Here is a 27,769-nt window from a genome sequence, read left to right as displayed (position 1 = left end):
TTTGTGATCCCCTTCCAGTTCGATAATTCGGCTTTGACTATATTTTACAGTGTGAGGAATAGCGTACAGTTGGGGATAAAAGTCTCTGGATCACGTGTTTCTCAAATGACGCCGATAGCTCTGCTATTAGCCAACGGCTGGAGGCCACACTTGTTGAGATGAAAGCCAAAATTTTGTTCTTTCATATCTGCATGTCTGGTCTCCAGCCGCCAGGTAATAGTAAACTATCGGCTTTGTTTGAGGAACACGTGGTCCAGAGACTTTTGTCCCCAACTATACCTCTCGCACTACTCAAACTAAGTAGCCTTACTCCCTTGTATGCTGTTGTAAGCCGTGGAACAATACCAACTTGCCCCATATGCATATTTCTAGATCACATGCATTTTTTCGGCACAGGAGGCTTTGTTGGGCAAGAGATTCTGGGCCACTTTCCGTGCCAACTCTTGAGAGTAGAGTGAGAAAATAGCCTTCTGTGACATGGCTTTTTTGAGGTAGCTCCAGTTACGACAGATTTAATGCAGCTGAGTGTGCCGTTCCTTCTGGCTTCCTTGACACAGCACTGAAAAGGAGTACTCAGGAGCTGTACATCTGTGCTTCACTTTGTTCGTTCGCCGCAGGAGCTGTACATCTACGTTTCACTTTGCTACAGGAGCTGTACGTGTATGTTTCACTTTGTTTCTTCACTGCAGGAGCTGTACACCTGTGTTTCACTTTGTTTGCTGCAGGAGCTGTACATCTGTTTTATTTTCTGTTCGTTCACTGCCCACTGGCATCATCTCACACAAAATAAGTCCCACCTCATGAAAAGCACTCAATGTCCAGTTGCAAATTGAAGCCTCAGGGAAAGGTGGCAGCTGCTGTGACAACATCATGAACTACCACGTGGTGCGAACTGCACACCTTGGCATCTCTTGTTGAGTGTTTCCATCTGGCATGACGATATTGAAGAACTTCAATGTGGTGCGATTCAGGTCTTGGCATATGTGCATGTACAGGATTTGACAAAAGCTGTTCATGTGCAGTGCAAGATGCAGATCTTGAACGTAGTTTGTCTGTTCAAGGTTCCTGTGCTGTTCAAGAATGTGTAGCAACAGGTTACTGTTAATAGAATTGCTCGGTAGATTGCAGTGGAGCCTTGTATGCAGTGTAAGGGTGTGGACCTTAGATCTATTAACAAGTATGGACAGATCGTGCAGGCTTAATAAAGGGAAGCTGAAACGGCTTTCAAATTGCATGAAACGCTGTGGTTGGGAAAAAGGGACTTTGAAAATCATGTGTGTAAATTTTTTCTCGATTCTGTTCGCAAAATGAGCCGATATCGCTTGCTAAAAACCCGCCGCCGACACGCCCTCTTCGCTTCCAAAAGCGCCGAATGGGGGGACGAAACTGGAGGAAGTGACGCCATTCACAGGTAGTCTGCCGGCCGTCCTGCTTTGCATGCTGCTTTTCGGCCCGCGCTTTGGTAAACGACAAATCCATAATTTGCAAAACGCAGCTCTCAAGCCAGCTGAAGCAACGTGCTACGCAGCAACACAGTCGGTGCTGGCTTGAGATCCCCTTAGATGATGTCACAACGATCCCACCCATTCGCGGCGCCCTGAGACGCTGGTGCCCGTTTTCTTCCAAAAAACAGCTTTTTTGCGTTTATTTCCACCCTTTTCGAAAGCGATATTCTTTTTCAGCGGACTAAAAACTATAAAATGCCGCATGGAACTCAATTTTTTTCGAAAAGTGCTTCAGCTTCCCTTTAAGTTGGTAGCATCCCTGTTGAGGGATGTACGCTACTTGCACGACACTCGTGCTGCTTAGCATAGACTACAATGTTTTTGTCTACTGTGCCAGCCTGTGTAGATGTGGCAATTAGCTTGTTAATAGCTGCTTAGGTGCAGCCAGTAGTTGGAAATAACATGCACAGGAATGTGCAGTCTACTAAGAAAGCTGTGCAGTTTACAGCTGGGTCTGTGGTTCCAGTCTTAGTTTGGGGCTCAGGCCCAAGGCAGCCTTAATGTGGCTTCACTGGTCCATTAAGTTTGAAGGAGGGAACAGGTCCGCAGTTCTTAGCATGCGAGGGGCCAGCTGTTAATTATTACTGATACGAGAGGGAGGAAGGATGTAATTTAATGAAAGGTGGAGAGGTCGGCCGGCGGTAAGGTGACCCTGGCCTGTTACTCGACACTGGGAAAGGAAGAAATGGGCTTGAGCAGGGCATGTAATGCGAAGGCAAGAGAACTGCTGGTCTTTACGTGGGCGGATGAGATTTAGAAGTTTGCGGGGATAAGGTGGCCGCAGGTGGCACAGAACAGAGTTAATTGGAGAGATATGGGAGAGGCCTTTGTCGAACTGATGATATTCTCAAGCAGTAGAAATGGGAAGCAGTTTGACCAGAGAGGTTTGTGCTGTGCCATACATAAAAAAAAGTGCAGTGTTTGTCACTTTGCATTTTGCTGTGTTGCGAGAAAGCACTGTTCTACGCTCCCCCTTTAGATTCCTTGGCTGTCGCATTTGGTGAGCACAGCCACCACTAACGTTCACGAGATAGTCAAGAGTCATTTTTGTGAAGCATGCTTTGTTGTTGGCTAGTCATTTTGAATGCCACGAACAGTAGCAGAAACACCTGAAAATTGTGACTACTGTGCTAACCAGTGAGCAGAATCTCTTAGTTCTAAGAACTCGGGTAAAGACTGCTTGAGTGTCTACTGCAAGTACAGAATCGCGTCTGAATATAGTCGGGAGTATTTTGGGTACAGGTTGTCCCAAGATCATTGAAGGCGCAGGAAGGCAGCTTCACGTGCCAGTTTCTCAAGGCACCCTTGCAAGTTTATTGCAGCTTGCTAGTTTTAATATTGTAATATGCTAGTTGCAGCGCATTAAAGCAAGTGCTCGAAATTTGGTCATTGCTCGTGCTTCTGTGCAAAGCTACTATGAAGTGTGTTGTGCTCTCGGAGCTTCTTAATTTGCACATCTCGCAAATTAACACTAGAACAAGTTTATTCAATTAACAAGTAGTTTTCTTTTTGCAAGCTGCAGCAATTGAAGTATGATGCACAAGAGGGTGTCTTGCATTGAGAGGTGGAGCATGTTGTGTTGCTTGTATAATAAACAGAGAGCTTCCTTCTTCCTCTGAAACCCTACCTATCCTTCTCTCTATCTGCACGCCGGCAGTGGTGGTGGTGTTTTAACACCAGTCACAGGCCCGTGCATTTTCCTTTCCTCTTCCCCTTTCATCCACTTACTACTACTACTATGTTGCCACTCATTCATTTACCCTTGCATGCATTATTAACAGCCCTTGAAAAACTGACTTTTCACAAGTGAGAGAAAATCCACGCTGGCAGAGACTGACTGAATTCCAGGGTAATGACATTTGCATCATTGTGGCTGAGGAAGTTGGCACGAGTCTAATATCCTAGCAGAGTAAAGCTAGTCTGCATATATTTACCACACCTCAGGTCCCACAGGCATAACAGTGGGCAGTGGTTATGAAGAAATGTTAACGAAGAGAAAAAAAAAAACTGCAGTGAAACTATGATAGATATTCAGATGCTGGGGTGCGATTATGAAAGCTTGAGGCATACAACAGTATAGTACGTAGGCCGGTACACTGGGGTGCACACGTGAAAGAGTACAAAATAGGACAGTAGGGGGCCACCTTTCAAGTAGTAGCGTCTGTAACACTAACCATTCCCTCCACATATTCTGGATAGTGGAATTGAGCAGCCCCGGATGAGGTGCATTGTTTTTGTCTGCCCTTTTTCAAGCTCAACCACATTCATCAGCATCATAACTTGCATAATCCAAGCACAACACCAACTAGTCAACTACGTTTGCACCAATGTCTGCAGTCATTTGTATCTGTTCACTGAGCAAATGAACTGTGCATGCACTGTGTATGCAGATAGGGCGAGTACGGTACTACCAATGTTTGCATGACAGCCACATGGAAGCTTAGCCTGCATTTTCACAAGTCTTTGTGCACATCGTAAATAGCAAATGTCACAAAGACTGCATACATATCAACAAAAATAATGTGCTTCAGGTGAGAACGGAAATGACCTTGTAAACTACGACCTTTATTTCTTCCAACAGCATTCAAATACAGCTTTCTTCGTTCTTTCTCATACCTTTCTGTACAGCAAAGTGACAACAGACTCACACAGCACTTTGCACAGTACATGTGCACCATAAGTAGCACAGTTTTTTAGCAAGAAAAAAATGTCTGCCTATGCACTATACAGCAAAGCTTTGCTACTGCCAAAAAGGCAACGTATACGTGTATATATTACTACAGCCACCAGCTCCAAGCAGCCCAACAGTCCCAAGCCGAGATGGACAACTCCGCTTGTGTTTAGTACGCAACAATGACCGCAGCAACAGCTTCGCCGCAAGTTCAGCAAAAGTAAAGAACACCACCTTCAACAACGACAAAAGAAATTATGCTGTTATCAACACGAACTAAACGTAAAAAAACCCCACATGCCAAAAGTGAAACGTACAAAGTTCAAGATGAACTTATTGCAGACAGATGCTGCAGCTGATGCAGTGCCCTAAATGTCGACAAAAACCTGAAACCCCTGAAATTATTGCAGTCCTACAAGCAGCAATTTAGCACAGCCAACGTCCCTCCGCCATTGAAGTGCTAACAGTTGAAGCAACACCAACTGGTAGTTTTTGCGACGAAGGACAATTTCTGCACATCTGAACATTGGAAGTTACACAAGCTACAATGGTAAGGGCCACAGATTCCAACGGATACTCACATTTACGTTCTAGCCAGTCCAAAAATAGCTAATGCACATTCTTCATTGGCAGACGCTCAAACGACATATGGGGAATAGACGTGGGTGTAGAGAGTTGGAGGGGGTGGACTCCGTTTTGTTGCATTCAAATTTCAAGATAGGCTCCAAAGCTAAAAATAAAGAAAGAGTGGTAGACCAAGGTACAAGGACAGTTCAAGAGTCAATCATGCTACCAAAAAAAAGAAGACATGCTGGGCATGTATGCACAAATCTGCCACCTGATCCACAAATGTACGGAATGCAAGTGACCAAGAGTGCATTTACCAGGGCAATTGGCTCCCTAGAATCCCAGAGAGCCTAAAAGGGCTGTCACAGTGAAGAGCCATAGTGAGAAAAAACAAAAGCAGTAGACAGGTATGTTGATCTCTGTATGGGTACAAAATCATGCTTTCAATGTGGCACGGTTTTAAATGACGCCAGTACCAAGCCTGTGAAATACGGGAGGAGTTTTAGTCAAAATTTCCAGGGCTACCGAGTTCAGCTGTGCATAAGAGACATGGAGCAATCACAATGGCCTGAAGAATTTTGAACAAAACCGTACCCTCCAATGGCCTGCAAAAACAACCGTCAAGCGAAGTTGGACGCGGGGGGGCAAAATGCGGGAGTAGGAATGCTCCCCCAGCACCGGACAGAGGCACGCACTGGAAGAAGTGATTGTCAAGAGAGAGAGGTAATGCCATCAATCAATAGGGCATTGGAGATACTTCCTGGATGCACTATACGAGTAAATGGCTTCTGAAAAATGCACGCAACCAGCTAAGAAACATGCTTCCAAAGGTCTCGACAATGCAGAGGAACATGGATTTAAATGCTGTGCCAAAAGCATTCTTTTTAGTCAAAAAGGGCGCAATGGTATTGTTCATCTCGGAGCATCGCGTTTTTTTTTTCTTCTCGATACGATGCATGAAACACACGAAACCAACTTAGCCAACTTCACGAGGAAACGTCACAAGGCAGCCAGAATGCACCTTCCAGACTTGAATTCCTGTAACTGCTCGCTGTTTAAGTGACTTTGTTAATGTCCAAGCTCAAGGTTATTCAATATGATGATATGGCACGTACGACAGCTGCAAAAAGGTGTTTTCAAAATTTCCTGTATAATATAGTTTGAACTCCGTGGGCGTTCTTCCACCTTGCGTTTGTTTCCAAGTGATAACAGTGGGGCACTGCTGTGCAGGAGCAATCATTTCTTTCATCAGCTCTAAGTACAATGACTAGAAGCAGGTAGGCTCCAGCATCATTCGCATCTGGTGTTCCACAATGGCAAACTACCTGCCCATCATGCTTAAAAAAATGCACTAAAAATAGATAGCATCACTCAGCAAAACGCATTATAACTGAAGTTAGAGCACAGAAACTATATATAAAAAAGTCTCAAAGTGAGTACGAAAATAATTCTTTCTTCTTTCAATACAAAAAACACTAATGACCACACTCGCTGACCACTGGGAAGGATCATGGAAACCTGCAGAGTACTGACTGTTTGCGACAACCTTGGACTTGTGTGAAATCAAGGTGCGACCACCAGGACTTGCAATGAGAAGATTGGCTCAAACAATCATTACTTACTACTAAGTGCACTGTTCTTCCCTCAAATACATGCACACACAGCAGAAATGATTCAACAAAGTGAGGTTAAGAAAAAACAAGTCCCAACAAAGACGTCAAAAGAAAAAAAGAAAGCAGCCTTCCACTCAAAATTTAAAACTCCAGGTGCGTCATGGAGGCGTTACGAACATGGGCAGAGCCGCAAATCAGTTTCAAAGAGGGTGGGACTGATGCATCTCTGGCTCTTTGTAAAGAAGGCTGTGTAAGCACTTGTATACATGGCATCGACCACGTTTCAGGAACATGAGGACTTCTGCAGCCCTGCTATGCCAACAGCCACATGCAAGAATGGATTCAGCACTGTCCTGTTCACTGAATAAAATAAGTTTGCGAAAAAGGCTTGGTACACGAGTTCACTGCATCCCTACTGCAATTCAGTGTAATGTAGAATGCAGAGGAGGCAGCCATCGTAACTACAGTCGAAGAGATTGTCAAACGCAGTACGGCGCAACAAGCATCAGAGAGTAGCCACAATTTCCCGCACCAATGGCAGTCCAACTTAACAGCTCAGCTGACTGCAACACTACGCTGAGCTTGCATCTTCGTTTTCAAGTCGGCTGTAACTGGCTGCAATGTACTCAACACTGCTGGGATTTGAAGGAACACCTACTGGGAACCCAGCTGGGAAATGTACTGGCATCAAGCCACAGGTCACCAACCTTGAGCATGAGAGTGTGCCAGCCAATAAGCCAAGTTAATTAGGTCAAATTCACCAATTTCTGTTCCAGTAGCTGCAGCTGGCCTCAGTGGAAAAAAAAAAAAAAAAAAACTCTGCTTAGAACCCAGTTTAAGCTGCTTGACACTGCTTCCTAAAAAATTAGCTGAACATGCGAACCCATCCCAAGCCCACAGTTAAACGGAAAGCATTCACTCGACACTTCACACAAGTAGCAGTAAGTGGATGAATCGTCCACATCAGCACTGTTGGCAGGCATCAAACGAGCAGCAGAACAATGGTGCAGGTACCAACAAAACTGCCTGTACCAAAAGTTACAAGACCAGCTGCCAGAACAGAGGGCCAAGCCAATCCCCAGCAGTGCATTCGATTCTTCATGCAACTTTCCTGACACCATTCAACAATACAAAAAAAACACTAACATGGCACATAAAACTCGCTCAGGTGCACACATCACATTTGCCACAAGAACCCAGGGAATACGCGGGACCAGAGCACTACTATTCAACCCTAAAACTTGCAAACATTTGCAAGCAGCTTCTTCAAGACACCATTCTTCCACCTGCTCAAGTTTATACCATATTCAAGCACTAGGAAAAGCAGAAAAACAAATACTGCATCACAGCATAAAGCACTGCCATGTAACTGCAAGTAAATGACCCTTCACATCCTCATCAGCCATGCACAAAGAAAGCTTAATTTGTAGCAAGCGTAATGCATAAGGAGCCACTGACAGGACAGTTTCTTCCAAGCTCACTGGGAGAGAATAAGTTCACAACAGAAGGCAGTCACTTGGGCCTTCTGACAAGCAGAGTTAACTGTGTGCTGCAAGCAAAGAGATAGATAAAACGAAATGGAAGAAAGCACAATTCCAGAGGGCAGACAAATAAATTAGTTTCTCTGTGGCAGAACACGTAGGAAACTAAGGGATCGCTGACAAGCTTTTCAAAATTCTGCGAAAAATGATTGAAACAGGAATGTGCAACCACAGGCCATGCTCCCACAAAGCTTGTCAAAGCCACGGCAACTGGAACTGAGAAAATAGTGCCGACAGCATTGTTGACGAAGCAGAAACTGCATGGTGTTCGCAAACTGCAGCAACGCTGGACACGTATATAAATTTTTTCCAGTTCCATCCCATGATTTTTTTTCCCATTTCTTTGTGATGGGCTAAACCAATGCCATGCCCCGTCATCACCAGGCTTGAGCCAATGGCGAAAAAAGAATGCAGGGCATAGCTTTGCTTGAGCCAATTACAAACAAGCAGGGAAAAGAATAAGATGGGAACTGCTGTTGTTATACTGGCCATGATGATGACGTCCATTCTTTGCTGTTAAGCCACAAAAAAAAAAAGCACCTGGAAAGATACAGCTCCTCAGAACAAAAACAGGAAAACTGCTCAAAATAAGAAAGAACAAAAGGAATGCAAACAACCAAGGAGATGGAAAAAACGCACCTTGGCTAGGTGGTCCAAAATAAGGGAACCCCATTCTTATTTACTGAGACACAGACAAAGATTCTTGCGAACACTGAACTCATTCACGTGCAAACCAAGCTGGTGTGGGCTTGTGCTTCAAGATGAAAAGTTCACCGGAAAGAAGCAGCAAGGAGTACGAAACCCTTTCACATGGCGGCTGCCAGTACACGATGGGCCAGGCAACAAGTGCCACAAACATGCAAAAATTACTAACTTCCAAAAATATGATCTAAAATGCACCAACTTGGAACCCAGACAACTGTGGAAGTCATTAAATCTGACTCCTCTTTTTCCCAAACACTTGCCAAAACTTGGGCAGATAGAACTCTTGATACTGCCAAAATGCATACAAAAAAAAAAAGCAGCATGCTTGTAAAAAGCACCACACTCAAACAAAAACGACAAGCCTCGCTGAAGCAGTGTATACATTGTTTCTGCTGACAAACAAACCTGTAGCCAGAATCCAAAGGCAACAACTTGGCTCAAGATTCAAGCAACTTCCCATTCAAAGGACAGCCTTCATAAGCAGGACCCTTTCAGCCGCCAGTACAAGCAGTTTTGGCAACAGCCAAAGCTTCAATGGCACCAGATGGGGATGTAAAGAAAGTTTTGGAGGCTTCAGGCCATTGAGAAGAAATGCACCACTCGAACAATGCACATCTAACACTTCCTTCCTTGAAAAAGACTCCAGCAGCAAAATCACCGATAAATTGAAAGGATGCTTCCATCCAACCAAGGCAAATCAATATCCTGGTGATGTACCAGAACAGAAACCTTCCGACACCAACAAAATGAGGGGGGGAGAACAGCGGATAGTAAGTGAAATAATAGTTATTGCAATCGAGCAACCTGGATGTGGCACCAGCACTAGTAATTTTACACCATTCCTTCTCTTGTAGGAAAGATTTCATGGACAGTCTTTGACCAGTGACACTTTCTTCTTTTCCAAAGAGGCCAATTCCATTTCACCCTCTCGGTGGAACTATCGCCACAACGACACCAGCCAACCCCACATTATTACTGCATTGCCCCAAGGCCCTCTGGAGAGACGAGTACACTGCTACACCTGAAAACCACAGGGATGTTGCCAAGGCCATTACAACAGATAAAAACCCACAGTGAGCAGCTGGAAACAATGTGCTGCGCAAACACTATAAAAGATAAGATAGGAGGAAAGGAGGCAGTGCTGTAGCCCAGGCATCACCGGAACCCATTGCTGAGTGTTGACTCTGAAGACCCCACTCAAGATTGCGCCCTTCATCACCGGTTGCACTCTGAATAGCCAAGACCCATGCATGCTTTGCGCTGCCCCAAACTTAGCATTGATTTATCGCCTCCTCTTATCACATGGACCAGGCATGGAATGAAGGTTCACTGTTTAGGCTCGAATGACAAAAAAGAAAGAAAAAGCAAACAGAGAAAAACTGAAGAGGGGGTCACGAGAGCCTCCACTGGTGTGTGTCATGGTTGCCAGAAGAGACATTAGCAGGTTTGCATTGTTGAGGAGGTTGTTGCGAGAGGAGGAGATGGGGCCTTAACTGGTCTTCCAGATCTTGTTGAAAAGGTCCATGAAGGAGTCGTAGATCATAAAGGTGATGGCCACATCCAGGCAGACCCTGCTCAGGCGTGGAATCGTGCCCTTGTAGAAGCTGCGAAAAAATGGAAAAAGAGAAAAAAGTTCACATCAACTGTGCGCGGGGGTTAGCACAGAATGTGCAGGAGAAAGTGCCCTTGTAGCTGTAAATGTCAGCATTTCATTGCAAACAGTAGTAGCATCAGGCCAGCGGTTAATGTATGAAGAATCACCTAATGGCCCGAGGTACCTAATGGCCCCGAGTTGAAAATTGAAAATTGGTTGCTGGGGAAAGGAAATGGTGGAGTATCCATCTCACATCTAGGTGGACCCGTGCATAAAGGGAGGGGATAAAGGAGGGACTGAGAGAAGAAAGAGGTGCCGTAGTGGAGGGCTCGGATAATTTCGACCACCTGGGGATCTTTAACCTGCACTGACATCGCACAGCACACAGGCACCCCTGCATTTCACCTCCATCGTAACGCGGCTGCCGCAGTTGGGTTTGTACACGGGTACTCCCGATCAGTAGCCGGGCGCCCTAACCACTGAGCCACCGTGGCGGGCCTCGTACGTTCGCCATTCGCTGTTTTGCCACTTGGTTTTCTCTGACCACGTCGACTGAGTGGTGCACCGTCTTCACGAAGTTACATCTGTTCGCCGTTTTGTGAATGCGCCCGGCGGTTCCATCACTTTGAACGAAAAGTGCTTTGTCTTTGCGTGTGTTTGACGAACGTTGTGGTGCACACTCGGGTTGTGGACAACATGGCCCCGCCAGTGCTGCCTGATCCATCAAAGAAGCACGGGAAGTATTCAACTAAACACCGGGACCTTGCTGTCTAGCGTATACAGTGAAACCACAACTTTGGCGCAAATACAGGCACAAATCGTCACCAGCAAGAGAAATTTTCCGCAAGGTAAAGTCAGTGACCTTCTTTAAGCTGATTTTATCTCAATAAAGTGATTTTTTTGTACTTCACTGATTTTTGGGACTGTGATTATTCGGACAATTTTTCAGGTCCCTTCGAGTCCGAAAAATAGGTCGGCAACTGTATCAAAAAAAATAATATCCGTGTAAGGGCCGCACCCAAACTTTCCACGACCCACGCAGGAATAGCCTTCAAAATGCACGCACCGTGGCCTTCGCGATCAACTCCGGCTATGAGCAATGGTGCACTTAATCGCGGAGGCAACGCATGCACACAGGAGCTTCCAGGTGCCACCCAAGGATGGCGTCCGAGACTGCGGCTCATCATCGTCATCGTCAACTTTTTCCTCCGCCATGAGCTCCCACTGTCCATATCGGCATCAGTATCCCCAGCTCTAGCTTTTTGTGGCTGTCAAAAACTGTCAAAGGCACGGTAGTTGTTGTAGCGTGTTAGTTCACTGTCGTTGTGGCTTTAGTGTGCTGCCGCCGAGCGTTGCAGTTTTAGCACGATGGGCAAGCACCTTAATAGCTTCACGGCTGGAAGTTTGCTGTCGAACGCGGAGAGCGTGCAGCGGGCAGGAGTTTCGACGTGGCCGTGAAGTGCGTCCGACAATGGTGCAACCAAAGGGATGCATTCAGGAACATAAGCTGCAAAAAGCGTGCTTCTCGAGGCAAGCCATGTAAGTTTCCCTAACTGGAAGAAGAGCTGCTCTGCTAAGTGATGGAAGCGCGGAATAACGGCTACGCGTCGACAGCGGACATGCTGCGCAACTTCTTGTGGGGAGCGTGCTCCAGAGCACAGCACCAGGTTGAAGTCAGAATAATCCGCAAGTGATGATTAACGTAGAATAAATGCTGCTCATTTCCTGACTGGTGTTTTTACTTCAAAAAATTAGTTTTTTTTTTGCAAATTGCGTGTATGGGCCACATCTCGAAAATTGCCCCTCAAATCTGGAAAAAGAAGTGCGGCCCTTAGACGCGTTTATACGGTTGCCAAAAAACAAAAAAATCTGTCGTTTTCTGCAGACTGGTTGTTCTTTTTCAAATTGAAGAGACCTGTATAGTAGCCGACAAGATTTTCAGGCTCCGATAATTTGGACTTTACTGAGGAACAATCATGTGTCTCACAGGAATATGTACACACCAGCAAGCACTATTTCAGACCCTGTGGAGAAAAAAAATTCCCTTTTTTTTTTTCGACTAAAATAGATGCCAAAAAGACTCTGTGAAGTCCGAAAGTTCAAGTTTTGGACCTAAGATAGATGTGAGTGATCATCACTGCAACATTCAGCGGACTTTTCTTTCCTCTCTGCAAGGTGCCATCTCAGGTTCAAAAAGATTTAGTCGGATGGATTGGCTTGGATAGGCTTGGCATTTCTGTAACTCACTGTTGCCACACGAACTAACGACATATTCTTCGTTCCAATCAAGATCGTGAGAGTCAGGTACAATCACACTAATAACAAGCCAAGGCGGAACCTGCTGCATCTCGGACGATGCTGCTCTCAGTGCAAGGATGACGGGAGAAGGCCGAGTTCCCTCTCCCGGTCTTGACTACAGTAGTTTCCCATGGAAACACAGACTCCCGTCTTTGCCTCATGCAGTGCACGGCGAGAGGCACGCGTTGCAGCAAACAAGTGCAGAACAGGTTCGTGGCATAGCTCGCACCTCACATTGTGCCTCCCATCGTGGTGTACATTTCAGTATTGATGATGCGAGGTGTAGTGTGAACACAGAGAAACTGCGATCCTGGCTCAAATACATAGAAGCTACTTAATACGGTCGCATGCAAGCGAAACATCGAAAGTGATGAAATTCATGACTTTTCAAACTGGTTTCTCTTAGCAAACTAACTGTACTATTTTGGACCATTTTTGGACTTCATGAAGTTCGAAAAATGAGTCGGCGACTGCACACCTACCATAACCACTGGGTCAGCCAATTGCAGATGAGCTTAATTTAACCCAATGCCACACAGCATAGCACAACACAGTAAAGATAGTCACTAGTATGCAACAAAAAGTAGGGCCCAGTATTGACTCTTGCGCGCGGCCTTCAGAGAACACACATGCCTTACATTTGTTACTCTGCATTGGCATCTGCTACTGCTGCACATCTAAAACAATTTCGGATCAGATGCATGGTCACAGGGGTGCTAGCTGAAGCAGGCCAATTCCATGACATTTATTTCACAGTGCTAAAAACAGAGCAACACAGTCCGAACTATTCTTCAAGCAGCACTGCCCGCAGAGCCATAAAACACTAGTTGAGGCTGAAACTTGAGTGTCCACTTGTGCAAAAATGACAAAGCAGTGTTGCCTTCTCGACCAGGCTACCATTCAAGGAATGGAGACTAGCATAGCCGCACCAAATACACATCCAGAAGGACACGAAATAATTGAAGCATGGTTACCAAAGCATAACGAGAGATTCCGTCACAGCTGCGTGTGGTGCTGGATGTGATATTCCCTCTGAATATAATACCTTGAAAATACATTATAATAGTATACATGCATGTGCATCAGTGTATAATAATCTCACGCACACTGTGGTAGTCGCATGCGCACATAACCCAAGTATGCTGTCACTTTGTTCAGAGCAATCAGCGCGGCATGCTGCAGCTGCTTCTCCCCTTTCCTCTTTGCAATCTGTTTTACACCGTCAACGCCGCAGACATTGCAGAACTGGGCAGAGTGCCCTTAACAGCTGTCGCTGCAAAAACAACAAAGGCCAAAGGCCACTCACGCTGGGAATCCTTCATGCCGGGCAATCTGCAGCATGCAGTCGAATGTGTTCTTGTACTTGTGTGCCTCCAGGCCCTGCGAGGAACGACGGTGACAAATTGTGAATAAAAACTCAATGCAAAAGGCCTCTGTCCTACCAACCAGCCATGCAGAAACATGGATGCTTCGAGCTTGACCACACTGCTTTATGCGATGGCCGCCGATATGAACTAAACAAATGTGCATCAAGCATTAAATAATCACGCATGCTGTGACGGCCATGAAGAAAGCCACAAAAAAAAATTCAGCGTGTATTTTTCCTTATAACATACTCATTTCCCAATGCTACCTCGACTGACAAATGCATACAAGATCCAATGGGTGAGTTTTTCAAGAATATCTTTCAAGACTGCGTACACTATGAAGACATTTTCAGTAGATAAGCAATTTGTGCCAGCGAGACAAATTTTTCAAGGTTAGCAACGGGATGAAAATCGCAGGATATCCAGATATCGAAGTTGCTCGTTTTTCATGACCACCATTGTCCAAAATACATGCTTTTCCTCTGTTTAAGATAAGCCACGAGTAGGCACCCACAGAGGGTTGAAAGAAAAACTGGTAATGGCGCAAGAAACGGGGACACAGAAGGCACACAAAAGACAGGACTGACGCCAACTCAGACTTGAGTATCTTGCAGACGCGCCTGACGTGCCCCCAAGATGGCTGCAGAACACCGAATAATGACTGAACCTCCAAAGGAACTATTTTCCGTTTCAAGCAGTAGGAGACCACTCGAGACTGGCACGTTGAGACGGCAATCAGGTTGAGACACGTAATGGCAGGTTCGGTGCGGAAGCTTCGAAAGAGGAAAGGGCCCATTGTAGGAGAAATATGGTCAAGTAAAACTCTAGTTTGGGCTAGTCGGTTCATGTTGAAAGAAAGGTTAGTTGGTCGTCAAAAGGGGGCGCTAATCAAGCGCATCCAGTAAATCAAATAGTCCGAGCAAACGTGCCCGCGTGCTCCACTGCCAGTGGTCTTCTTGCACTTCGCTGGCGCAGTATTAAGGATGGCATTAAACATTCAACACTGTCTGTGCCCAATAAGAAATAAGTTAAACCACATACACAACTGAGCCACAAGTCACCAAAAGTTGTGCAGCACTCTGCTTTCTAGAAGAAAACGCATGATGTGTCTCTGTGGTGCACCAACAAGCCGTTGCTACAGTGCCTTATTTACACAATTGTAAGTCGACTCGAATGTAAGTTGAACATCGCATGCCAGCATAAAAAAAAGAAAGAAAAAGAACGGCATGCCTGAGGGCACATTCAACGAAAATGTACTAGTCATTGGACTACTCGTTCGCACTTGCGGCACTGTCCTCACTAGTGCTGCCGTTGTCATTGCTGCTTCAGTCCCAGAGCATGTCACCGTCCAGAAAAATCCCGCACTTCACAAACAACCGCACCACGACATAACGTGAAACAGCTTAAAATTTTGCCTCGCTACAGCTGCCACGCCTGATTCGCCCATTCCGAAACATCAAACTTACACTGAGCCTACGGTCATGAATGACCAAAGCACTAAATTCCAACATTACCCATATCACAGAATCACGAGTATCATGACGGTACCTGCCAAAGCTCCTAACTTGAAAGCGGTGTTAAAATGACTCGCAGAGTTAAGGCATGCACGTTAAAGACATTTCTCATGAAAAGGCTGCAGCCCAAGACAGACATATTGGCAGGATGCATCAGTTAGAGGCACGACTACACAGTTACACGTGGAGCACTAAACATGTCAGTCGAGCCAGAGAGAAAGCGGAGTTTTTCCTCTTTACTCCTCTCTGAATACTCCTCTGGAGGAGTTATTTACCACAGCATAATGCCCCAGCCTGCAACTCCGCTGTAGAGAAATGGGGAAAAGGGAGAATGACAAGGAGGTGGCGAAGGTCTTTGGAAGGACTAGGGACTTGCCTGCATGCGTGTCTTGACGACGTCGATGGGCGTGTTCCCAAACACAGAAGCGGCCCCTGCAACGGCCCCAAACATGCCGACTACCAGCTTGTTGACGTGTTTGTTAGGATCCCCACCCCGGTACCAATCCTTGAGTGTCTCCATGACAAAGAACCGGATGGCCTGGTTGCTGCCCTGCTTCATGATGGTGGCTGTCAGACCTTGATACGTGCCCTTGATGCCTGCAAAGAACACACGGGTACCTCAAATCTACAACTTCATTGTCTAAATGCAGCAGCACTTAGAGCAGTGGGACTTCGAAGAAACCTTGGGTTTCAGCTTTCAGAAGCTGTTGTCAGTTCTCAAGGCCAAAAAGGTTGAGAAACTATTATTTGTACCCACAAGGACCCAGGAATCATGTCCTGTACAATAGATAGCCAAATTCAATGGTCACAAGGGAAGGGGTGGGGGTGGGTTGTTACGAGTGGAGGCGGCGAAAAAGACGGTACATGTGCGGTTTAGTGTCCCTAACTGAGTGACACATGGGCTATGCAGGACACCGTAGCGGTGGGCTCTACATTAATTTAGACCACCTGGGGTTCTTGCGCAGCGCATGCTTGGTTTTGAATTTCGCCTCCATCAGAATATGGCCGCCGTGGCCGGGATCGAACCAGCAATCCTGGGAATAGCACCCGAAAGCCGCAGCTATTGAGCCACCACAGTATGTAGAGGCACGAAAGGAAGCCTCACCCTCGGTTCGGACGATCTCACGTACGCCATGGAAGAACCCCTTGTACTTGGGGTTAGGGGAGGCCTGGTCGTTGATGAACTTGACCTTGACGGTCTCCATGGGGGTCACGGCCAAGATGGCCTCTGAAACGCCTGCACCCAGACCGCACAGCAACCGCATGTGCGGCGACAGGTTGCCCCGAGAGTCGACGCTACGTTTCTTGAGGGCCTCAAACGCACCAAATCTGCAAAGCGCATGACAGCAATAGGTTGGAAAGCTAAAGTAAAGAAACCTCAGCTGGTATTTAGGTACTGCTCTTTTCTTCTGATTCCTTTCCATTTATGCAGTCTGCTGGAATCAATTAATGGCTGCTACTGCCATCATGAATGACAACAAGGTGGGACTAGTGCTGGAGGCAATAAAAAAGTTCAGAAGAAATAAGATTGGAGCAGAAATAAAATTTCATTGCTGAGAAATACTAGCTAAGATTAAAGAGTGATGTACAGGGGTACTCATAATATTACCATTCATAAATACAATGAGGCAAAGCCAACTTCAGGCAGCCATCAATCCTCTATGGACAAAAAATTTGCAGGATAATCCACGCCATACCTAAACTACTCTACTGCAGGAAAGCATGCATGCTGTGTCGTGTTTTGTAGTTTGCAAAGCAGTTCCTCCTCTCACTGCTTGCAGAGCTGATCGTGCTCCTGGCGATAAGCTGCAGTAGCAGTGGAAGCCTCTGTCAGTGTTGAAAGCATTTGCTTATGATGTGCGTTACTGCTTCAGCTCACGCTCGTACATTAGCAGAGACGTTGGCTAGCATCGCCTTTAGAGGTACGTCTCAGCCAATCTCCTTTCTCGAGGTCCAGGAAAAGTGGGGCTCGTAAACCATTTTTTACCTTTTTTATCCCCTTCTTTAAAATCGGTTTCTGCTAACATTCACGCTGGCCTAAGTTCTCCAGAAAACCGCCTTCTTTGAGACTTAAAATTTTCAAGGTTCTGCCCTTTGGCGACACCCAATGACTGTTACAAAATGAAATTTACCAAGTGCTATATCGCTACTATTTGCAGAAGCCAGCGGCAATGTAAAGAGGGTTATGTTCTTAGTTTCAATTCCACTTTTGTGCTGCTCGACAAGTCATTTCTCTCTTAAAAGTCATATGACAGCGCTGACGAGCTCCTGCTTTGTTATAGCAGAATGATGGTCACTGGTTTATGTATAACACGATCATCTTCAGAGATCTGGAAGCCCATGATTATAGGTAACATCACTCCATCAATGCACTTTGCAAAAGCACACTGTAGTAATGCTTTTGTGGTTCATGTCTCATCGTGAAGTTGACTTGGTGAAAGTAGCATCCTGCAACATTTCCCCGATATTAATCTGATCCGTGCATGAAACATCAGCACTCAACTCCAGTAAAGGACAACATCTATGAAACTCGGCATGAATTTTGTGCTAAAATTAAAACAAAAATTTATCTGTGCCCAGAAGCCTTCAACAGCTGCATTTAAACCAATTCCATGCCCTGCAGCACAAGAACTGATGCACTGAATAGCAGACATGCAGATGAATGCTAAGGCAATAGGTACAACAGAAATACAGCACACAATCAATTGAGTTCCTTTGTGTAGCACCAGATGGCACAGGCTACTGACCTCCAAGCATTTCACATTTCACACTTAAAACTCCCCTAGGTAATGAGGTGCAGGCTCTGTCAAAAGTTTACAGCCCAGTAGGTTTGCTCCTAAGCCGTGCAGCCGTGCGCTGGAGAAGGCAGGACCAAAAGCCTTCTTACCTTCAGGAGACTTTAATCACTAAGGATGCATTGAAGGCTACAAGGTGCGGCTCAGAACCAAACACCCTGGCCTCTAAACTTTGGACAAAGGGGGTACATTGACTTTACTGCGCTGCTAGCAACAAATGCACAACTCCTCTCGCCCTAGTACTGACCTGACAGCTGACTTTGGCACAGATCCGTAGACGAGCACACTGAGCCCCCGGTAGAGTCCCTGGACACCATGTGAGCGTACCGTCTGGCGCACCACGTCCGCAATTCCATTGTACCGCGGCTTGGCTGACCGCTCATCCAGCTGCAGCTGGGTCTTGACATACTCAGTTGGGAAGGTGATGCAGATCTCAATGCCACCCGTGATGCCACCTGTGTATGCCATGCAGGCCAAACTTAGAGCAATGCTTAAGTATATTAATTACTTGGACTGCTTCAGCTTTGCCCATTGCCACCGTCACCTCTGGTTATTCAGAAAGTGATCTGCCTGTTTGTTGCTCCAAAAGCTTTTCATTTTAAGCTGCAATATTATGCGAACGGCACTGGAGTGGTTTTGCAGTGCATACCCATTGCTAAAACAACTGGTCTGTTCAATTTGTCTGCACTTGCTCCACTGGTTCATAAGGTGCAGCAGTTTTTCTAGAGCCACACACACATATCCTTCACATGCACTAACCACAGTGGAAGTGTCAAAGAACAAAAAGCTGGTGATGACCATGTGCAGGTCATTGAAGATATGGCTGCCTTCTTAGAAAATTGGTTTTGAGGAAATTAAAGGCCCCGTAACAGCCTCGCTTCTGGGTGGACATCTTAATGTAAGGGAAGGGAGGAAGAGAAAGCAGAAGAGGTGCTGTATTGGAGGGCTCCGGAATAGTTTCGACCACCTGGGGATCTTACAGATATCGCACAACACTTAAGGGTGCCTTTGGCTCAGTAGGCACCGCCACCACTACAATGGGTGACTGCCTTCCTACGTGAACAGTGACAGTTCTTTTTGGAAAAAAGGAGGTGGACAGCTGTTTGTGGCAGCAGAATTGTTAACCTGATCAACTGAGTCCTAGAGGCTCAGTGCAAATTTGTAAATTGTGCACATATAACACATGCAATGACTCTGTTCAGAAAAAGGATTTCCTGGGGCTAGTGGATGAAAACATTTCGCCACAATCTGCCATGCGAAATTCCTCCATGCAGTTTGTGCTTTCGGTGGCCACCAAACCAGGCGAGCACTCGCTCATTTATTTTGCAAGCAGCTGCAGACTGCTTGAGCGAAGCTCCATTTGAACTACCTGAAATGGTGCTGCACAATCGCAGAACCACCAATGAGCTTTACCGAACTACTTCTGCAAAATCAAACAGACCTATGCATGTGCGTCTGCGAAACATGCGCACACCACAGCACTGCTCTCCCACTCATGTCAAAAAGTCTGGCTTATCAATAAACCTAAACCTCTGGCTGCTAGCACCACTTTTTTTCACTTTTTCTTCACAGTAATGTCTTTCACATATCACTGCTAGGCAAGGGGAAACACTGAGCTGAGTTGTTTTTCAGTGAGACAAATTTCGAATGGCAGCTCTGCCTGATCGACATAAACATCATCACCAAAAAGAACTGAGATTTAAAAGCACCTGACCGCAGCTGCTCTAGTTCATGCAACTTGTCAAAGCCGCTCGAGTCACCGGCTCATGTGTTTTTATTTAGTTCTTTGGTTGCTGCCAGCTTCTAGGTTCCCGGGCGCCATGCGTACAATGGCGGCTCCAAGCTCATGCCGAACTCCACGCGCGGACATAGGCTGATCGGGGCCCTCCGGCCCTGCGCGCCGGCGTACGCAAAGGTGTCGCGACTTCCGTCAAGGCAGTGACGTCAAAAGCACAAAGAGGCGACGTCGTGACGTGCGCGAAGGAAAACACACACCTTACGCAATTCGTCGATTATTGATCAAGAAATCGAGGCACTGCAGCGATAAACCCTTCAGTGCTGCACAGGTCGGTATTCGCCAACGGCCAAGGAAGCCTGAGCCGGGCTCAAGGTGGTGGTGATAGGAGAATGCTTAAGTCAACCCAAACGGATATGCGGGGATGAAATAAGAAACGAGGGGAGTAGAAGAGAGGGGAATAAGGAAAAAGTAAATAAAACGCGGTGACGTGAATGCTCGCAAGGAAATCCACTCCGAAAAATGTCCTCGGTTCAAGGAGCCGCCGCAAGTGCGAAGGACGGTCGGCGAGCGCTGGGTCCTGGCTTGTTAAGAAACAATAATTAAACGGCAGATATGTCACGCTGCGCACATTGCCAGCAGAGCAAGACGGCGGTAGCATGCCGCTATTTTTACGTGTTCAGTTAGTAATTATGCGGGAGTCCTTCCGCCAAGTTACTGAGTACAAACTCCCAGAAATAATCCTCACGTCGACGGTGCAGCAGGCCCAGAGGTCCAGAAATTCATCGTCATTCGCGCGCGATTTCGGGCGTCGCGCGACCGCGGACCGGCGTGATTACACAATCGCACGGCACGGAGCGTTCAGACAAGAGATAAACCACGATGACTTGCGACAGATACTAGGCTGAACGAAAACACGATGGCTTCCAGACGGCGGGAAGTGATAAAGCGAAAGTCAGAACAGTGAACCCGCACGGCAGCTCGCGCGACCACAGGAATGCCTTGCATCTTTATGCGCTCCTACGAAGCTTATTGGAGGTTGTCATTACGGACGGTCAAGACACAGCGAAAAAATGACTCTCCTCGATGCACGCGAGCCAAGTGCCAAGAACGTTCCGCAGTTACTGTACGCAAAGGCGTTGAAAATTGAGACGAACGGCAGTGTTCGCTGCGTCGAGCTAGTTAAGGGAAATGTCTCGCTACGGTTATGCGCTGGACGAGCCCGAACAGTCTTTCGCTCTCCGCACCGCGCACCCACCTGCTACGATTCCTTTCGTAGTCTTCTGTGAGGGAAGAAATGACGACGCGGCCAGGGCGGCACCGCTCGTGGCCATGCCCGGCCTCCCAAACGGGCTGCGAAATTTGGGTCCGTCCTTGTCCATCCTTTCCCGTCGTCGCCGCACCAAACACCTGCGATACACAAAGCAACAAAAAAAATGCCGCTCGTGTCAACGGAAAATGCTTTTCCACCACTGCAGTACTTCGTTTCCGGCGCGGTCACTGAACGTATTTCATTCCGGAAAGCACGTACCGCTCTGGGACTCTCCGACCGGCGGCTCAACACGCACGCACTGCTTGCAGGCCGCTGCTACTCACGCGAGCGCCGGACCACCACCGCACAAACGAGCGACGGCGACGGGACAACACACGATCAGTTGATGATCGGCCAGGAGTCGAGCCCCCGGAACGGACCAATCACGTGGCTGCGACGGGCCGGCAGTTTTCTGAAAAATGTTGTAGTCTCACTCTTACTCTGCATAACAGCAGCAAGAAAATCAAGCTAACCGCTGCTATCAAAGTGACGCTAGCATCGCTAAATACTAAAAAGTAATTAATAAGTTTGCAAATAAATTAAACAAAAAGTACAAAAATATTTACAAGCCATTTTAACAATAAAGTATGAGCAACTTTGGCAATACTAGTGATATTAAAATTATCTGTCTCACTACTGTCTGCAGCGCTACGGTACCCCTGGCGACAAACGTTGAGCAGCCGTCTTGTAAGAGCAAGTGGGCGCACTGAGAGCTGTTGGTAATCTTCCGAGTACGCTGGCGAGGGCGCGACGAGTCCGCGGCCGGACCATTCGGCAGCCGCACGGCTGCTTTGACGGCGGTGTGCTTCCTCTCTTCGTCGAACCCTCCTCTCGCACTCCGAGGCGGTCGAGTAGCTGGAAGAGAGGGCTCGAAAACGAAAGCGGACGGGCGGCGATAACGAGACGAACTGTCTGCGATCGCCGTTCGCTCTGGCAGACGCCGGCGGTGTGTGCTGCAAGTTCGACACCGCGAGCGTTGAGTCGGTGCGCGTGCGTGCGTGCAGTCTGACCGAGTGTGCTTGTGTTCGGCGTGCGCGCAACTACGCTCCCGCGTGCTCTGCGCGCCTTCGTGGTAAGCCGCGAAGCTCTGGGCAGCCGTCGATACATCGCCGAGTGTGAGCGCGGCGGCGATCATCACCATGACTTCGTCGGCGACCAGTAGCAAGGGCGGCTTGGTCCTGGGCGTCGACCTGGGCACGACCACGGTCAAGGCCTGCCTGGTCTCGGAAGGGGCCGACGGCCGGCGTGCCGCGGTGTCATCGCTGTCACGCGAGACCAAGGCGACGCTCGCCAGCGACCTGGGCTCCCTGGGCAGCGAGCAGGACGCGCACAAGATCTGCACCGCTCTGCAGTTCTGCCTGTCGCAGCTGCCCAAGGAACAGCTGGCCCGCGTGGCGCGCGTCGCTGTCTCGGGACAGATGCACGGCGTGGTGCTGTGGCGCCAGGACAGCGGCTGGAAGCGCAACGCGTTCGGCCGCTTCGACGTGGACGTGGTGAGCCCGCTGTACACCTGGCAGGACGGCCGCTGCTCCGAGGGCTTCCTCGAGTCCCTCCCCAGGCCCCGGTCGCACCTGCGGCTCAGCTCGGGCCACGGCTGCGCCACGCTCTTCTGGCTGCTTCGGCACCGGCCGCGCGACCTGGAGCGTTTCGACCGGGCGGGCGCCGTGCAGGACTTGGTGGTGGCCATGCTGTGCGGCCTGGACAGGCCTGTCACGTCCACGCAGACGGCTGCCTCGTGGGGATACTTCGATACCGTGGCCGGACAGTGGAACGCCGACCTGTGAGTTGGAGTGTGTCCTATCTCGTCTCTGCCGCGCCGTCAAACGCAATGATTAGCCGAGCGGTGAGTCCGCGCTGGACTCATCGACACCAAAGTTTGCTGCTGCCGCAAACGCAATGGTTAATGTCTTCCGCGATGAGGAGTCCCCGCACAAAGCGCAATGATCGGTTGGTGGTCACCATCGCGAGTTCGCGCGGCACGTGGAGAGGCGCACGTGTGCGCGAAGTGGGCAGGTGCGCTGCGGTGAAGTGTGACATGGGGACGCTTGGTTGGGTTTCTAAGCCGTTCGCGGTTTCTGTAGCGACACCTTTCAAAACGCCACCAACATTGGCGCGTTCTATGCCGTGCACTGTGTCTACTCAAATGGTGCATTCGCGGAGGTCCTTGGAGTTGCGTGCTGCTTGGAACGCTATGCATCGGTTAAGATAACTTCTTTTTATTTATTTATTTATTTATTTATTATTATTTTATTTGAACCTCAAGGGTCCCTGACGGGACATTACATGAGGAGTGGGCGGAAGAACAGCGGTTAACAATGAATGTTACATGGGAATCAAGACGATGACATGGCTTCCTCGATGGCAGTCTTGAAATGGGCTGGATCAGGGATTAGTGCGAAGTCGGAGGGAAGGTCATTCCAGTCGCGAACTGTGTGAACAAAAAATGATTTCTGAAAAGTAGTAGTGCGGCCACGATGCGCGATGACGCTGTTTGTATGGCCTGTGCGGGGTGTTCGACGTGCTGGTAGAATGAGCTTGCTGTCACGGGGTGAACAATGGAAAAACCTGTGATAAAGGCAGAGACGTGAAATTCGGCGACGGGAAGCGAGAGAAGGAAGTTTTAGTTGGATCTTCAAGGCGGATATGCTAGAGTATCGCGAGTAGTTTGAAAGGATAAAGCGAGCGGCACGATTCTGAACAGATTCAAGGGCTGAGGTAAGGTTAGACTGATGGGGACCAAATATTGCGCAAGCGTATTCAAGTTTAGGTCGCGCAAATGTTTTATAAGCTAGTAATTTTAAGGAAGAAGGTGTCATGCGCAGGTTACGCCGGATATACCCAGTTGCTCGATTAGATGAGTTTATTATGTGGTTAATGTGGCAAGACCATGATAAGTCACTAGCGAGGTTAATACCAAGATACTTAAAAGAGTCAGCGGAAATAATATATATAATAATTGGTTTTTGGGGAAAGGAAATGCCGCAGTATCTGTCTCATATAACGTTGGACACCTGAACCGCGTCGCAAGGGAAGGGTAAGAGAGGGAGTGAAAGAAGAAAGGAAGAAAGGGGTGCCGTAGTGGAGGGCTCCGGAATAATTTGGACCACCTGCGGATCTTTAACGTGCACTGACATCGCACAGCACACGGGCGCCTTAGCGTTTTTCCTCCATAAAAACGCAGCCGCCGCGGTCGGGTTCGAGCCCGGGAACTCCGGATCAGTAGTCGAGCGCCCTAACCACTGAGCCACCGCGGCGGGTACGGAAATAATGGCAGTATCGTTAATTTTATAAGTAGGCGGAGTATAATTTCGGCGGCGGTGAAAAGAAATTTGCACGGTCTTTGTAGTATTTAGGGACATTAGCCACGTAGTGCACCACTGCTGTATGTTATCCAGGTCGTTTTGGAGGATGTAAGCATCCTCGGCGTTAGTTATGGGGCGGTAGATTACGCAGTCATCCGCGAAAAGGCGGATGCTAGATGTTACTGTGGAAGGCAAATCGTTAATGTATATTAGAAAGAGCAAGGTGCCAAGAACTGTGCCTTGGGGTACTCCTGAAAGAACGTGTGAGTAAGATGATGAGAAGCCATTAGCGGAAACAAATTGCATGCGGTCAGTTAAAAAGCTTCGAATCCAGTTCAAGACACTAGGATGAATGTTTAACAGGGACACTTTAAGTAGAAGGCGGGAATGAGGCCCTTTCTCGAAATCTAAAAATAGCGCATCAGTTGGGATGTTGCGGTCAAGATAGGAATGAATGTCATGCAGGAACAAAGCTTGTTGGGTTTCACATGAGTGGTCTTTCTGGAATCCGTGTTGGTTTGGATGAAAAAAGTTGACCGATGTTAGAAATGTGGCAACGTTAGAGTAAATGACGTATTCCATGATCTTTGAGCATACACTGGTAACCGAAATATGCCGGTAATTACCTGGGGATGATCTGTCACCTTTCTTAAAAACTGGAATCACCTTCCCAATTCGCCAGTCATGTGGAACGGAGCCTGTATCAAGCGACTGTTGAAAAATGAGGGAAAGAATAAGACTGCAAACATGTTTAGTATTCTTTAAGACTTGTTGGGCTAGTTTGTAACTGCTGCAGAATGACTTGTGTCTGAGCTGGTTGGTGTGGCATACTGGACACCGACAGACAACAGTCAGCCTCGTGCGTGCGTGTTTCTTCCTGAGTGCGTCCGTTTATTGGCTGTCGGTCTCCAATAGTTGGTAATTGATTATTGTAGTTTAAAGGCGCCAAAAACCGCACACCGTTCTCTTCTCTCGTGTGTGTGTGGTTTTTGGCGCGTTTAAACTACAATGAGCTATATATCCTACTGCGGAACTTGTGAGTGCTGTGCAGGAACAGTATACTTTCATGAACTAAACTGCCGCTGCCGACTTGAAGGCGAATTCTCAGCCTGTCGGATTTTGGCGTGGCCCCGAAATGCGTCAATGTCAAGAGTGGATTTTCTCATTTTTTTGTCCTTCCTCTTCGCGATTCTGCACTGGTCGTGATTGGAATCACGTTTGCCTTTTATTTTTCCCCCGCTTTCTCTCTTCTATACGTTCGCCTTTCCGCCGACATCATTCGGTGAGGAAGCTTCGGAATTATCGCTCCCCTTTTAACACCGGCGTCGAATCGCGCAATGTATTTCCGCGCGTTGCCTGGAAGTAGCACTTTACAAAAGACTGCGACAGAGCGCGATGTATCGTCCAGACGCCGTTGAGCCCCCTCCCTCCCCCTTCTCCTCCGTTTCGCTGTTCGCACCCCGAAGAGGGCTTAGCGGATAACGGTCTGCGCGCTTGGCAGCAGATGGGCCTCTTTTGTGTCCGCCGAACGCTCGGCCCGTGCTGTTGCCGCGAGTTCTGAAGACGGATCGCTGCGAAGCAGAAACCAGCGGAAAAGGTCGCCACTCGAAACGTCTGGCAACAACAAATCGTAGAGAACAGAAGCTGTGTGCGTTTTTTTTTTTACTTACGTGAGATATGAGGTGCTGGCATCCTTTGCCGGAGCAGGCTGCTTCTCTCGATATATGATGAATGCGTTGTCAGAAGATATGTACAGAATGGAACGTTACCGCAGCTCTCAGAGGTATAAAACGGGCCCCCTACTGCTTCATCCGCACAAGCTAGGTCTCTACGCACAATGTACAGTCTCTGTCTAAAGTACACAACCCAAGGGATCTGCTTCTGAGCCCTGCAGCGCAGCTCCTCTTGCATACTCAGGGACCGTAACCCCACGAAGGCGGGAGGAACTTATGTCCTCAACCCTCCGAAGCTGTCAAATGTGCTAAGAGCCCCGCGACATGACTTGGAACCAAACTTCTTGGGCTGTGTATTTTTGACAAAGACTGTACATATACATGCCACATCCGTCACACATGAGGCGCATACACAACCATTACGCTGAGTCTCCTCTAAGTATGGAGAACTACTCGGACTATCTCTGGCATAGACCCTGATTATAAGTAAATGCTGCCCCGGAGAAAAAAAAATCGACATGCAGTCATGCCATCTGCATGCACACGTGCACACATGCTGTAATGGGGTGCACTCTTCGGCGCGCTTGCATCGTTGTATTTATTATGAGGACTGTTCCCTTTGGCAGAAACTGTCTGCGGGGTTCGTTGCGCATGTACTTTGTGCACATATTGTTATTCATGCGTGGCGTGCTGTCCAACTGCTGTGCTATGAACCATGGCAGCTTCGAAGAGTGTGCCATGGCGAAATGGTAATGACGCTCCACGTGCACGTGCGGCGTTTGCAAACACCTTCGGAAGTTGCGAAACGAGCGCGCAGCGCTGTCTCGGCTTGCTATACGAAGGTCGGCTGCTATGGTGCATGGGTAGTTCTTATAGCCATCGTAGATTGCATGCTACGCTACTGAAGGAACTCGTGGTCCAAAGAATTACTGGATTAATATTTTGCTCACTCTGTTCGTCGCCTTTTCGTGAAGACATTCACCTGTTCCTGGGGGCGTGCAGCCCTGAAATGTTTGCTTTCGGAAATAGAGCTGCGTGACGAAAAGTGAAAAAAAAAAAATGGAGGGAACGCTTAAGCTGCGCCCTAAGGGTATGACGCGATAGCGTCAATGGGTGGACTGCCCAAATGTGTGGAAGTGGTCATTCTCTACTTTACATTCACATATCTCTGGGAGTCCTCGTACACCACTCTTGATGCAGCGGTTAAGCGATGCGCCACTGCCCTGCGATGGCAGGTACTGCCACCGGTGGGGCTTGTGAGACCCAGGTTGCTGTCTCTGAGCAACCTCTCGCGACCAATGGTCAATTGAACTGCCTCCTGCCACGGAGGTCAGTTTTCTCACCAGCCCGTGGGCAGGATGTGAAGGCGCCACAAGATCACGTGACCTAGGTAGCCCGCCAGGCTGCTTCTCGGGGAATTTTTCGCTCACAACGCCTACGAACAGATCAGAATTTCTCCGCAATGGGAGCCTGAACGCTTTCGCGTTAAAAAACACTCGGCTTTAACGCAACCATGCAAGGGCAGGGGAATGCAATGCGCGTACTCTAGCATTTGAACGAGCTACTCACAGCCAGCT

General features: G+C 47.9%; 2 protein-coding genes across 3 annotated transcripts in view; one reads left to right on the top strand and one right to left on the bottom strand.

The window, feature by feature from the left end:
* Nucleotides 1–4,049: 4,049 nt before the first annotated feature.
* On the bottom strand, nucleotides 4,050–21,903 carry sea (mitochondrial citrate transporter scheggia). The gene is made up of 7 exons (XM_077655363.1): nucleotides 21,437–21,903; nucleotides 21,164–21,315; nucleotides 18,418–18,625; nucleotides 16,481–16,704; nucleotides 15,752–15,972; nucleotides 13,801–13,874; nucleotides 4,050–10,206 (listed from the first exon to the last, which is right to left on the bottom strand). The coding sequence occupies exons 2-7, from the start codon at nucleotides 21,285–21,287 to the stop codon at nucleotides 10,092–10,094; spliced, it is 966 nt and encodes a 321-aa protein (XP_077511489.1). The 5' UTR covers nucleotides 21,288–21,315; nucleotides 21,437–21,903; the 3' UTR covers nucleotides 4,050–10,091.
* Nucleotides 21,904–22,354: 451 nt separating this feature from the next.
* The window catches only part of LOC144121921 (sedoheptulokinase-like), a 344,102-nt gene continuing 338,687 nt past the window's right edge, over nucleotides 22,355–27,769 (top strand). For both annotated transcript variants that reach the window (XM_077655360.1, XM_077655361.1), the window contains exon 1: nucleotides 22,355–22,997. In XM_077655360.1, the coding sequence (XP_077511486.1) occupies nucleotides 22,357–22,997 (641 nt within the window). In that variant the 5' untranslated portion in view covers nucleotides 22,355–22,356. The remainder of the gene's footprint in view (nucleotides 22,998–27,769) is intronic.

This window comes from Amblyomma americanum, chromosome 2 (assembly GCF_052857255.1).
Source record: "Amblyomma americanum isolate KBUSLIRL-KWMA chromosome 2, ASM5285725v1, whole genome shotgun sequence".
NCBI lineage: Eukaryota > Metazoa > Arthropoda > Arachnida > Ixodida > Ixodidae > Amblyomma > Amblyomma americanum.
This window is presented reverse-complemented; position numbering and strand designations above follow the sequence as displayed.

Coding starts and splice junctions, on each gene's coding strand:
- sea (XM_077655363.1), bottom strand. CDS start 21,287: ATGGACAAGGACGGACCCAAATTTCGCAGCCCGTTTGGGAGGCCGGGC. Junction 16,705..18,417: donor GTGCCAAAGTCAGCTGTCAG/GTCAGTACTAGG, acceptor TGCGCTTTGCAG/ATTTGGTGCGTTTGAGGCCC. Junction 13,875..15,751: donor TCGTCAAGACACGCATGCAG/GCAAGTCCCTAG, acceptor CGTTCCTCGCAG/GGCCTGGAGGCACACAAGTA.